Source organism: Microcaecilia unicolor, chromosome 12, assembly GCF_901765095.1.
Source record: "Microcaecilia unicolor chromosome 12, aMicUni1.1, whole genome shotgun sequence".
Lineage (NCBI taxonomy): Eukaryota > Metazoa > Chordata > Amphibia > Gymnophiona > Siphonopidae > Microcaecilia > Microcaecilia unicolor.
Window position 1 is genome coordinate 84,115,671 of NC_044042.1, and position 14,002 is coordinate 84,129,672.

The 14,002-nt window shown below is 45.1% G+C and overlaps 1 protein-coding gene across 5 annotated transcripts in view; it reads left to right on the forward strand.

Moving 5' to 3' along the window:
* Positions 1–13,180, forward strand: part of LOC115482230 (peptide YY-like) — a 171,698-nt gene extending 158,518 nt beyond the window's left edge. For all 5 annotated transcript variants that reach the window (XM_030221863.1, XM_030221862.1, XM_030221866.1 and 2 more), the window contains 2 exons: positions 10,638–10,721; positions 12,628–13,180. In XM_030221863.1, the coding sequence (XP_030077723.1) occupies positions 10,638–10,721; positions 12,628–12,652 (109 nt within the window). In that variant the 3' untranslated portion in view covers positions 12,653–13,180. The remainder of the gene's footprint in view (positions 1–10,637; positions 10,722–12,627) is intronic.
* The last annotated feature ends 822 nt before the right edge of the window (positions 13,181–14,002 follow it).

Here is a 14,002-nt window from a genome sequence, read left to right on the forward strand (position 1 = left end):
AAGTGTGGATGACTTAACCATTAAGTAATCCCTTAATTTAATTGCATGATCTTATTTGATTATGCCTCGCAATGTAACAGTTAAGTGGCTATTCGGTTTTTCTGCTCCTTCTTTTTTAGCCCTGCAAAATCTGGGCTCAGTATGTGGCACAAAACAAGGATTACTGATTGTGTTAGTAAGTGTGTGTGTATGCAGTCTTAGGGGGCAGGTGCTGAGGGGCATTGCTAAAGATGTCGTAGGAGGGAAAGAGGGAGTGGGCAGTAGGATCAAGTACCAGGGGCTAAGATTGATCCCAGGATAGATGCCCAGTGGTCAGCATCTATTGCTATTTATCTGAGCCACTGGTAACAATCCTGGGAAGAATTTTATTTACCCTGCATTACTGAGCTGCCTTGGTGCAGTCTATGTTGATATAAGCATCTCATAGGCTTCTCATCTGCTAATATTATTCTGCATTTGGGAGTAATGCTTCCTCCTCATCCCTCCTCTCTGGCAGTCAGGAATAACCAGGACTGGATTAACCACTGGACCAGGATTCCCACTTCAGGCACAGGCAGCTCCTTGTGACTCTGGGCAAGTCACTTAACCCTCCATTGCCCCATGTAAGCCGCATTGAGCCTGCCATGAGTGGGAAAGCGCGGGGTACAAATGTAACAAAAAAAAAGGGCACCAAAATTCCCAGTCTCTGGCATCACCACCAGTGCCTCACCTGGTTCAATGGTTAAGCCTTCTCTCCCTCACCCAGTGTCTCTGCCCTGCTCTCTCCACCCCATGATCTAGTCTCTCTCCCTCCTGCTGTCCTGTAAGTCCAGCATCACTCCTGTCCTCTCTCTCCTCCCTCCCACAGTCCTGTAAACTTTACATGACTTGCCAGCAACAGCAGCATGAAGACAGGGTACCTTTGACATGTCCCATCCACAGGGAATTGCATCAGAGGAGGCAGGATGCAGCAAATGGAAGACCCAGGGCTGGCCAAAGGCACTCTGTCTTAATGTGGCTGTTGTTGGCAACCCACATAAAGTATACAGGAAGAGGGGGAGGAGAAGGAGCAATGCTGGACCCATTGGGGAGGAAGGAGCAATGGGATAAAGGAGAGCAAAGTACTAAACCATCATGAGCCAATGAGGGTGGAAGGAGCACCATTATACCAGGGGTGGGGAGCAAAGCAAGTTAGCTCAGGGTGCTACGATCCCTTGAAGCATCCTTCCTCTCCGGCAATTGGATATAATGGTTTCTTCTCATCCCGCCTCTTCAGCAATCCAAAGTAACATTTCCTTCTCGCCCTTCCTCTCTGGCAGTCAGAACTAACACTTCCTCTTCATCCCTCCTTTCTGGTATAACGGTTCCCCCTCATCCCTCCTCTCCTGCAGTCTGAACTTCCTCCTGATCCTTCCTCTCTGGGAATAACTTTTCCTCCTCATCCCTCATCTTTGGCATTCGCTTATAATGGTTCCCCTTACCCTCCTCACCCCCCATCCTGTGTATCACGACACTTGTCAGAATATACTGCAGTGTTGCACCATTCTCTCCTTTTGTGTGATTCCTTGACCTTGTGTTGTCTTTCTTTGAATATTCCTTAATTTTTTTGCTTTGTAAACCACCACAATGTGGCTTATACAGTGGTGGAAATAAGTATTTGATCCCTTGCTGATTTTGTAAGTTTGCCCACTGACAAAGACATGAGCAGCCCATAATTGAAGGGTAGGTTATTGGTAACAGTGAGAGATAGCACATCACAAATTAAATCCGGAAAATCACATTGTGGAAAGTATATGAATTTATTTGCATTCTGCAGAGGGAAATAAGTATTTAATCCCTCTGGCAAACAAGACCTAATACTTGGTGGCAAAACCCTTGTTGGCAAGCACAGCGGTCAGACGTCTTCTGTAGTTGATGATGAGGTTTGCACACATGTCAGGAGGAATTTTGGTCCACTCCTCTTTGCAGATCATCTCTAAATCATTAAGAGTTCTGGCCTGTCACTTGGCAACTCGCAGCTTCAGCTCCCTCCATAAGTTTTCAATGGGATTAAGGTCTGGTGACTGGCTAGGCCACTCCATGACCCTAATGTGCTTCTTCCTGAGCCACTCCTTTGTTGCCTTGGCTGTATGTTTTGGGTCATTGTCGTGCTGGAAGACCCAGCCACGACCCATTTTTAAGGCCCTGGTGGAGGGAAGGAGGTTGTCACTCAGAATTGTACGGTACATGGCCCCATCCATTCTCCCATTGATGCGGTGAAGTAGTCCTGTGCCCTTAGCAGAGAAACACCCCCAAAACATAACATTTCCACCTCCATGCTTGACAGTGGGGACGGTGTTCTTTGGGTCATAGGCAGCATTTCTCTTCCTCCAAACACGGCGAGTTGAGTTCATGCCAAAGAGCTCAATTTTTGTCTCATCTGACCACAGCACCTTCTCCCAATCACTCTCGGCATCATCCAGGTGTTCACTGGCAAACTTCAGACGGGCCGTCACATGTGCCTTCCGGAGCAGGGGGACCTTGCGGGCACTGCAGGATTGCAATCCGTTATGTCGTAATGTGTTACCAATGGTTTTCGTGGTGACAGTGGTCCCAGCTGCCTTGAGATCATTGACAAGTTCCCCCCTTGTAGTTGTAGGCTGATTTCTAACCTTCCTCATGATCAAGGATACCCCACGAGGTGAGATTTTGCGTGGAGCCCCAGATCTTTGTCGATTGACAGTCATTTTGTACTTCTTCCATTTTCTTACTATGGCACCAACAGTTGTCTCCTTCTCGCCCAGCGTCTTACTGATGGTTTTGTAGCCCATTCCAGCCTTGTGCAGGTGTATGATCTTGTCCCTGACATCCTTAGACAGCTCCTTGCTCTTGGCCATTTTGTAGAGGTTAGAGTCTGACTGATTCACTGAGTCTGTGGACAGGTGTCTTTCATACAGGTGACCATTGCCGACAGCTGTCTGTCATGCAGGTAACGAGTTGATTTGGAGCATCTACCTGGTCTGTAGGGGCCAGATCTCTTACTGGTTGGTGGGGGATCAAATACTTATTTCCCTCTGCAGAATGCAAATAAATTCATATACTTTCCACAATGTGATTTTCCGGATTTAATTTGTGATGTGCTATCTCTCACTGTTACCAATAACCTACCCTTCAATTATGGGCTGCTCATGTCTTTGTCAGTGGGCAAACTTACAAAATCAGCAAGGGATCAAATACTTATTTCCACCACTGTAAAATTCAAATAGTGGGATATCAAATACCAGATAAATAAGAAAATACATTCTATGCTTTTGGTTCTTGGCTCTCTTTCCTTTTATGGAACTTCAGTGGTTTTAGCTGGTTCGGTGGGGTTCTGATCCACCAGCACCTCAGTCTCCTCTCCTTGACTGATTCCAGATAACCCTCTGATCTTGGTCTCTGAGCAGAAAGCCAACAGATGTCTGGATTTTTCTCTGCTGAGTGGTTCACTTGCCACTCTACTCAGTGGACAAAGACTGCAGAGATTTCAAACAGGATCCCCAGTCACCTACTTGGCGAAGGACCAAGTTTGGCACTGGTCCATGTGCTGAGAACAGATCTTTCCTAGTCTGTTGGTAGAGACTGAAAGCTGCATAATACAGAGGGTGGGTGGGTGTGTCTAAATGCCCTGCCACCTGACCCTACTGGTAAGATGATGAAATTACATGGCCAATGCAGAAGAATTAAACCTCCTGCTACGAAAAAGTAAAAAAACCCACTGGGTCAAGCATCGCTGGTTACATAACCCTTCATTCCCTGCTCTCCTTCTCTTTCAGCTCTAACATTCCCTTCTTCCCTCCTTCTCTCTTCCATGGTGCCTGTGAGCTGACGAAGTCCTGAGAAAGAGGAAGCACAGACAGAACCATATGGAACTAACTGATCACAAATTTCAATGAAATAGAAGTAGTATTTGAGTCGGTACACAATTAAGAATCCAGTACCCTGGTAACAGGGCCCAATCCAGGACACAAAGACATAGCAAGATCCCAAAGATTACATTACATTATATTATATTACGGGTTTTATATTCCACAATAACCTTCACAGTTCTGAAGGATTTTCTTTTAGCTCTAATGGCTTCCTTCACCTCACTTTTTAACCATACCAGCTGTCGATTGGTCTTCCTCCCTCCTTTTTTAATACACTGAATATATTTGGCCTGGGCTTCCAGGATGGGTTTGTTGAACAGCATCCATGCCTGATGTGGATTTTTGACCTTTGCAGCTGCTCTTCAAAAAAATTTTTTTTTCACTGTTCTTCTCATTTTATCATAGTCTCCTTTTTGAAAATTAAATGCTAACTTATTGGATTTCTTGTGTGTACTTACTCTACTACTACTACTACTATTTAACATTTCTAAAGCGCTACTAGGGTTACGCAGCGCTGTACAATTTAACATAGAAGGACAGTCCCTGCTCAAAGAGCTTACAATCTAATGGACAAATGTACAGTCAGTCAAGTAGGGGCAGTCAAATTGGGGCAGTCTAGATATCAAATCTGATCATATTATGATCACTGTTAGGAAGTGGTCCCAGCACCATTACCTCCTGCACCAGATCATGCGCTCCACTAAGGACTAGGTCTAGAATTTTTTCTTCTGTTGTTAGATCCTGTACCAGCTGCTCCTTAAAGCAGTCCTTGATTTCATGAAGGAATTTTACCTCCCTAGCATGCTCTGATGTTACATTTACCCAGTCAATATCAGGGTAATTGAATTCACCCATTATTACTGTGCTGCCCAGTTTGTTAGCCTCCCTAATTTCTGATAACATTTCTACATCCATCAGTCCATCTGTTCATCCTGGCCAGGTGGACAGTAGTACACTCCTATCACTATCTTTTTACCCTATACACTTGGAATTTCAATCCATAGGGATTCCAAGATGTGTTTTGTTTTCTGCAAAATTTTCAGTCTATTTGATTCAAGGTCCTCCTTATCATACAATGCTACCCCTCCACCAATTCAATCCACCCTATCACTACGATATAGTTTGTACCCTGTTATGTCAGTGTCCTACTGGTTATCTTCCTTCCACCAGGTCTCAGAGATGCCTATTATATCATTTAGTGCAATATATTCTAACTCTCCCAACTTATTCTTTAGGCTTCTGGCATTCGCATATAGATATTTCAAACTATGCTTGTTGTTCCAATTTACATCTTGCTCAGCAGTTGACAGTGTTAATTTGCAATCTTTTGCCTGATTTTTATTTAAGGACACCTGCCTGCTTATAATCGAACGAGAATAACGCCCAAGTTCCGACCTAAATCAGGAGATGGGCGTTCTTCTCACAAAAACAAATAAAGCGGTATAATCGAAAGCCGAACTTTGGACGCTTTCAACTGCACTCCGTCGCGGGTGCGGACAAAGTTGACGGGGGCGTGTCGGAGGCGTGGTGAAGGCGGAACTGGGGCGTGGTTATCGGGCGAACAGAGATGGGCGCCCTTCGCCGATAATGGAACAGTTTTGAGCTAGAATTTAGGGCACTTTTCCTGGACCCTGTTTTTTGACGAATAAGGCCCCCAAAAGTGCCCTAAATGACCAGATGACCCCCAGAGGGAGTCGGGGATGACCTCCCCTGACTCCCCCAGTGGTCACTAACCCCCTCCCACCACAACAAATGATGTTTCACAACTTTTTACTTTCACCCTCAAATGTCATACCCTCCTCCCAAGCAGCAGTATGCAGGTCCCTGGAGCAGTTGTTAGGGGGTGCAGTGGACGTCAGGCAGGTGGACCCAGGCCCATCCCCCCCCTACCTGTTACAATTGTGCTGCTTAATGCTACTAGTCGTCCAACTCCCCCAAACCCACTGTACCCACATGTAGGTGCCCCCCTTCACCTCTTAGGACTATAGTAATGGTGTAGACTTGTGGGCAGTGGGTTTTGAGGGGGATTTGGGGGGCTCAACACCCAAGGGAAGGGTGCTATGCACCTGGGAGCTCTTTTACCTGTTTTTTTGGTTTTGTAAAAGTGCCCCCTAGAGTGCCCGGTTGGTGTCCTGCCATGTGAGGGGGACCAGTGCACTATGAATCCTGGCCCCTCCCACGAATAAATGTCTTGGATTTATTCGTTTTTGAGCTGGGCGATTTCATTTTCCATTATCGCTGAAAAGCAAAAACGCCCAGCTCACACCTTGATGAATAAAACATGGGCGTCTTTTTCTTTTAAAAAATACGATCCGCCCCGCCCCTTCACGGACCCGTTCTCGGAGATAAACGCCCATGGAGATAGGCGTTTCTGTTCGATTATGCCCCTCCTGATCTACTATGGTCTCTTTTGCAACCTCGCTATCGGGATACCCTATCGTCCTTGTTTTGGTGATATCTTTGAAAGATACCCTGTTCCTAACCATGCATTTTTGTCGGCCTTCCCCCAGGTTCTAGTTCAAGAGCTGCTCTATCTCCTTTTTAAATGCCGATGCCAGCAGCCCGGTCCCACCCTGGTTGAGCCCATCCTTCTGAAATAGGTTCTCCCTTCTCCAGAATGTCTTACAAATCTAAAACCCTCCTCCTTGCACCATCGTCTCATTCATGCATTGAGACTCTAGAGCTCTGCCTGTTTCTTGGGCCCTGCGCATGAAACGGGTAGCACTTCAGAAAATGCTACTCTAGAGGTTCTGGATTTGAGCTTTCTACCTAAGAGCCTAAATTTGGCTTCAAGAACCTCTCTTCCACATTTTCCTATGTCATTGGTACCCACATATGTACCAAGACAGCCGGCTCCTCCCCAGCACTATCTAAAATCCTATCTAGGTGACGTGTGAGATCCACCACCTTCGCACCAGGCAGGCAAGTGACCAGGCGATCCTCATGTCCACCAGCCACCCAGCTATCTACATGCCTAATAATCAAATCACCAACTACAACAACCGTCCTAACTCTTACCTCCTGGGCAGTAGCTCCTGGAGACACATCCTTGGTGTGAAAGGATATTGCATCCCCTGTTGTGCTGGTCTTGTCTACAGGATTACTTCCAGATGCACCAGGGTGATGCTTTCCTTTTAAAAGGCCTCCCTCCTCCAAGGCAGCACAGGGGCTGCCAGATTGGAGGTGAGACTTCTCTACAACGTCCCTGTAGGCCTCCTCTATGTACCTCTCTCTCTCCCTCAGCTCCTCCAAGTCTGCTACTCTAGCCTCAAGAGAATGGACTTGTTCTCTGAGAGCTAGGAGCTCTTTGCATTGAGCACACACATGACATCTCACCAACTGGGAGATAATCATATGGATTGTATGGATACCATTACAATAATCAATCTGTGATAACAATAAAGTTTGAACAATAAGCTTAAAAATTGATAGTTGAAAATATTTTTGAATTGTTCTGAATTTCTTCATCAATAAAAATTAGCAATTTTGATTACCTGAACATTCAGGTATCTACTACCACCTTCAAAATCTGAAATAAATTCATTGCTACCAACTGAAAAAGATTGACTGCCAGATGCCATCTAGTGGGCCTATTCACAGAAACTTGATTTTTTTCTTGATTCAGTTTTAACTTGTGTAACGATATACAATTTTCCATAAACCCCAAACATTCTTGCATTTTATTCAATGTATCAGTCCAATCCTTGGATACAGGAAGCAACACTGTGATGTCATCTGCATATATAAAAATTTCACGTCAAATTTGTCAAGGGTGCACCCAGAGATTGTAGTAAAACATTGAATAAAGTAGGAGAATAAAAGGAGCCTTGCGACATTCCCTAAAAAGCTTTCCAGGGATTATATAAACTATCCTGCATTTTCACAGTATACAAATGTCTCGATAAAAAAACCCTGAAACCACTAAAGTAGTATACCATGAATTCCAAATCTACTCAAAGTCAACAAAAGAAGTTCATGATCTACAAGGTCAAAAGCACAGGATAGATCGAATTGGACAATAATTGAGAATTGACCCTGACTCAACCAAGATTTCCCCTGAGTAGCCAAAGAACTCATAACTGTTTCCATACTGTACCCTTTATGTAAACCTGATTGTGATGAATGCAAAATCTCAAATCTATCCAAGTAACTTTCTGGTTGTTTGTGTAAGCCAATCCTCCATAATTTTAGTAACGAGCAGAATTGAGGCCACTGGACTATAATTAGTCATTTCCTGACTATCACCCTTATTGTTCTTGAGAATACGAGCTAAAACTGCATCACCTCTGATGATGGAAAACTTCCAGACCTCAACTGACTATTTAACCAATCAGTAATTGTAGGTAGAAAAGAAGAGGAGGCTGCATTCATGAAATAGATAGGATAAACCTCCAAAATGCAGTTGGGTTTTGCATATTTCTTCATCAATTCTCTAACATCTTCAACTGTAACTAAATTAAATTGTTTCCAAATTCTATCAGCTGGACTCTCTGCCCTGTCTTCTTTAAAAATGGTACCCAGACTATTGTTTAAAATTAAGTTAATTTTCTCTCAGGACATAACTTTGAAAGATATTTGGGCTGTGATTTCACTACTGAGAAGTAATAGTGCCTCAATTATGTTTATTTAAAGCAGAGTCAATTTCTAAGTTTTTAAGGGGCCCTTTTCCTAAGGCGCTCCAAGAAATGGCCTGCGCTGGTGTAGGCGCTTGTATTGGATGCACGCAGGTCCATTTTTCAGCGCGCCTGCAAAAAAGGCCTTTTTTTTGCTGAAAATGGACGTACGGCAAAGTAAAAATTGGTGCGCATCCATTTTGGGCCTGAGATCTTACCGCCACCCATTGACTTAGCGGTAAGATCTCGCGTGTTAACTGAGCGGTAATCATCAGCGCACGGACACTGCCGATTACTGCCCCGGTTAGCGCCACGCGGTAGAAAATAAAAACATATTTTCTGCCACACGTACTGTACGCATGTAAAAATTAGAATTACCGCCCGGGACACGCAGTAGTAAAAGTTGTTTTGCTTTCAGCGCTAGTGGTGACAGCCATTTTTGCCACGGCTCAGGCCCTTTTTACCGCAGCAGGTAAAAAAACAACTAAAAAAAGAAATGGCCATGCAGTAAGATTACACTTACTGCATGCCCATGTGGGGGAAGCACTTAGCACCACCCACTGAGGTGGCGGTAAGGCTCCCATGCTAACCTAGCGCTAGCTGCTGAGGTAAAATATAGGGACCTGTTTTCTCTAGCTCCATAGCTAGGGATTCATAGCATTGGGGCGAGAAAATAGAAGGCACTCTTCCTCAGGGGCGTAGCCAGACTTCGGCGGGACGGAGATCCTGAGCCTGAGGTGAGGGGGCATATTTTAGCCCCCCCCCCACCAGCACCACCGACCACCACCAACTTTGACCCCCCCCCTGCTGACGACCATCTCAACCCCCCCTCCCACCGCCAACCCTCCCCCGCCATCACCTACTTTTGCTGGGGGGGACCCCCAACCTCGGCTGGCAGGGGTTGGGGGTCCCCTGCCAGCAAAGGTAAATGACGGAGACGGTGGGTTGGCAGCGGGAGGGGGATCGAGAGGGTCGTCGGCAGGGGGGGTCCAGGGCCAAATCCATGGGGCCCAGGCCCCTGTGGCCCCACGTAGCTACGCCCCTGCTCTTCCTAGTCTTCTCTACCTACCTACCACACCTCTCTACCCTAGGTCCAAAAATGCCGCATTGGGCTGACGGTAGCTACGGATTACCGCTGCTTAGAAGAAAGGGCCCCTATATGAGGGCTGACAAATTGTAACATTTTTCTGCGATGTAGATTACTTGCCTTTTCATCTTCGATGGAGCTATTGTAATTTCTTTTTGTGTTTCCTTTAGTGTATAGTGGGAAATGTTTATTTCATAAAAGCAAATAAAAAATTAACTTATTCCTAATTACTTCTATCCTATTTTTAAAATAAGAAGCTAAGGGGTCCTTTTACTAAGCTGCGCTAACAGGGGCCATTCACTATGAGTAGCGAGTGGGTTTCTTTGTACGCTGAGGCTAGGAGAAGGATATGACAGTGGCAACAAAAGGGTAAAAAAAAGTGTGTCAAAAAAACTCAAAATAGAACCTGTCCAAATTAGATGTAAAACAGACTTTAATTTTCAATCCATCAGCCAATAGACCTCTATTTATATCTCCCCTTAGTCATCTCTTCTCCAGGCTGAAGTGCCCCAACCTCCTTAGCCTTTCCTCATAAGGGAGATGTTCCATCCTCCTTATCTTTTGGGACAACCTTTTCTGTACCTTTTATAATTCTGATACATTTTTTTTGCAGATGAGGCAACTGTGGAATTTATTTTCAGAGGATTTGGTCAGGCTAACAGAGTAGTTGGGTCTGGAAGATGTCCCTCAGCAATTATGAGCCAAGTAGATTACCTCTTACTTCTGGGAATGGGACTCTCTATGAGGATCTGTTGGATATTCTGGATCACTGTTCCCTCACAGCTAAGTGGGAGTCCTCCACCAATGGGGGAGGGGGGGGCTGTTTCGCTATCACATTTGCAATAGTGGAGGACTGGTAAGCTCTTCAGAACTCCAGGGAACCTGCCTGTCTCTAGCAATTGAAAGCACAATATTGAAGCACCATTCCTCACTGGCAGCAATTCAGTTGGAGGATTCCTGCTCGGCTTTGAGGGAACCGTGTTCTAGACACAGAATGCCAGGCTTGGTCTGACCCAGCCAGGCACTTCTGCCATTCTTAATTTTCCTCTCCTGCTTTGTACTTTTCTGTAGGTATGGGAAGAGAGCCAGTCCTGCTGAGCATGTTCTGTCTGACCTGCTGTATGGAGAAAGCACGGACCACAACAGCAGACCACGGTGAGTGAAGAATTCTAGTCGAACACTCCGTATTCTTTCAGAGAGAGATGACAGGGTATAGTGATCAGTGTCTGGGGTGGAAGGGAAGCCCGGTGGTGTCATTCTATGAGGAGAGCTGAGGGGGAAACCTGCTCCAGTGGTTGGCATGTTTCTTTGAGCCACAGCATTGACCCAAGAATTGTGTGTAGCTTTAAAAAAAATGAGTGGGGGCAGAGTGAACAATGCTCATTTATAAGAAGTTACAGGTTTTTTTAATATTCATATTAGATTTTTAAGATTTGTGGCATCACAGCAGTGCCTTCAGCTGACTGGCCAGACTGGATGGGTCGATGGGTCTTTTCTTTTTTTACCATCATCCACTAGGTAACTTTGCTTTCACTTCAATATGACATCATAAAGCAGCTTCTTTACATCTTTGCTGGAGGGTCTTTAGTCCTATAGTGCCCCATCCCCATCCACTTCGCCATGGCCGCCGCAGGGAAGACAAAGGCTAGAGTGCAATTTTTGCACCCCTATCTCCCTTGCATCCTGTGTTGCACAGCCCTTAGGACGATCCTGCACTTTTTATCCCTCCCCTGCTGTAGAAAGCTCTGTGGTTGCAGTGTTAGTCAGATATGTAGAAATAGAGGTAAACAAACATATCGTAGATTTTCACTAGCGTAACTTAATTAATTTTTTATTTATTTGTACATTTGCTATACCACGAAAACTGAACACAGATCTAAGCAGTTTACAGACTAAGAGGAAAAAATTGGAAAAGAACGACAATGTGGAGATAGGAAAGTGTATGCACAACCATAGACAACAAGCAAGTAACAATGATTTTTAGTGGGGCAGGTAGAAAAGATCAAACACATAGGGTAGGGGGGAGATAGAGAGAAGGAAGAGCTAGGGGGAAATGATGAAGGGACACAGTGGGTATCAAGGCCTTCTGAAAGAGCCAAGTGTTGATAGCTGTTTCAAACTTGGAAAGGGATAGGTCAGCTCGAATATCAGCAGGGAGAGAAAATAGCGTTAGAAGGCACTCTTCCTAGTCTTCTCAGGTTTTGCCAGCCAGTGCCTGGGCAAAACTAAACGACAGTCACTGAGAGAGCACAAAGCATGAGCCGGAGAGTATGGAACGGTGAGAGAAGCAAGATGAGGTGGAAGCCCAATGCAAAAAGCCTTGAAAGCAAGCAGAAGAACTTTAAACTGAACCTGAGAAATGATTGGTAACCAGTGATGTTCCTTAAGAAGTGGAGGAGGCAAGATCGCACTTACTGGCATAGCAAAGGACTCTGATGGCTGTGTCCTTGAGAGATTGTAGTTTCTTGGATTTGTGACTAGCTGTCGAGGGCTATACTCCATCAGAACAGTGCGTTAAGGGTCCTTTTACTAAAAGGCGTAATATGTGGTTACGCATGCTAACAGGCTATCGCAGAACCCGTATTTTGCCTGCTTACGTGTGGTAACCCACATGTGACCTATTAAAAAAATATTTTTAGGAGGGGGTGCGTCATGGGTGGAGAGTGGGAGAGTGGATGTTCCTGTGTTATCCAGCTAGTGTGTAAGGATTAGCCGGATTAAAGCGGGAGCCCTTGGAACTTCCTAAACAGGAGGCGGAAAGTGCTCCCATGTTAATTTTTTGCAGGTACTGCACATTAATGGGAATATTAGCAGGTAACCTGCCCCCCCCCCCCCAAAAAGAAAAAACTGTAGAAAAATGCCATGTTAAGTCTGGGGTTTGCGTGTGGAAAATCCTGCGTTAGATTGCGCTAAGCCCAGATTTTATCACACTTTAGTAAAACGGCCCCTAAGTGGTCCAATAAAAAGGTATCACCTATAAGTTGTTTAATGACCTCTTTTTCTATTCTACATAAATAAAACATGGTGAGCAGTAAAATTATTTTATGTTTTTTCCCCACAGATATGATGATTCCTACATGTGGTGACCAAGACTCCCCTCCCGTACTCATCCTCTTCTTAACGCATCAATTAGTTTTTTGTCTCATTTGTATTTTAATTGACACCTAATGAATTCTTTCTGTGACAAGTGTCTTCCTTCTCCTCACACCCCTCTCCATCCTGGACTCGGCCTAGGCACTTCTCCACTCTCCTATGCACAGATAAAACAAGCTGACAGCGCCCTTTCCTGGGTGCCACGCTGGGGTTATGTGCCATATCCTGCCTTTCTGCCCCCTCCCCTCACGAATAAACAGAAACGATCAATCATTGGATCAAGCATTCAAGCCAAGGCTAGCCGGACCATGTTGAGAACTGAGCATGAGGGAGATAACATGCCCCACGGGGGAGGGGGAATCCCTCACATTGTTATTGTGAAACTATGTGTGTGTACACACCATGCCAGGAGCAAGTGGGTGCATCTTCGGATCTCTTTAATTTTTATGTAATATTCCATAGCTATATTTTCGATGAATTGACTGACCTACCTTCACAATAAAGAGCAAGTACAATGGAAATGGTTCTCACGAGGGCGTGTCTTTCTTTCTAACATCTACAGATGGGACTCTATCCCCCTTGTCAGGCGTAGCCCAGTATAGGGACCTTTTCAAAGGTGTGTAAGGGCCTACCAGCGTGCAGCAAATCAACATTACCGCCCGGCTACCATGTGCCGCGGATGGTAATTGTGAATTTGGCGCACGCCGAAAACAATGCGGTAGAAAATGTTTTCTATTTTCCACCGCGTGGCGCTTACCAGGTGGTAAACAGCAGTGGACGCAGGCTGTATGCCTACCACCTGGGTAACACGCGAGACCATACCGTTAAGTTAATGGGTGACGATACATTCTCAGGCCGACAATGGACACGCCCTGGTTTTTATTTTGTCTCACGTCTAATTTTCAGCCCTGTAAAAAAAGGCCATATTTCCAGGACATGGCAAAAACTGGCCCGGTACATGCCCAAAAGACACGCTCGCACTGCCACAGGCCACTTTTTGCTTAAGCTTAATAAAAGGGCCCCAATATGAGCCAGGAAGGTTCATAGAGTCCAAATTCAAATTCCACCCCAACCACCTGTCATTGACTGTTTTGCCTGATTGTGAACACTATTTGTTACCATTTTGTGTCTCTGCCTGAGATCTCAGGTTTGTACGCTTTCAGACAGCATATTATATTAGCATCCTACCTGTATCATGGCTTCAATGTCATTATGAGTGATTTATTGTTGTTATAACTTTAAATTGCTATGAAAGTTCTGTGTTGTAAGCAGGGCTTTTTTTGAGGGGGTACTTGGGGGTACTGAGTACTGGCACCTTTTCCATTGTCTGCTAAAACTGACCC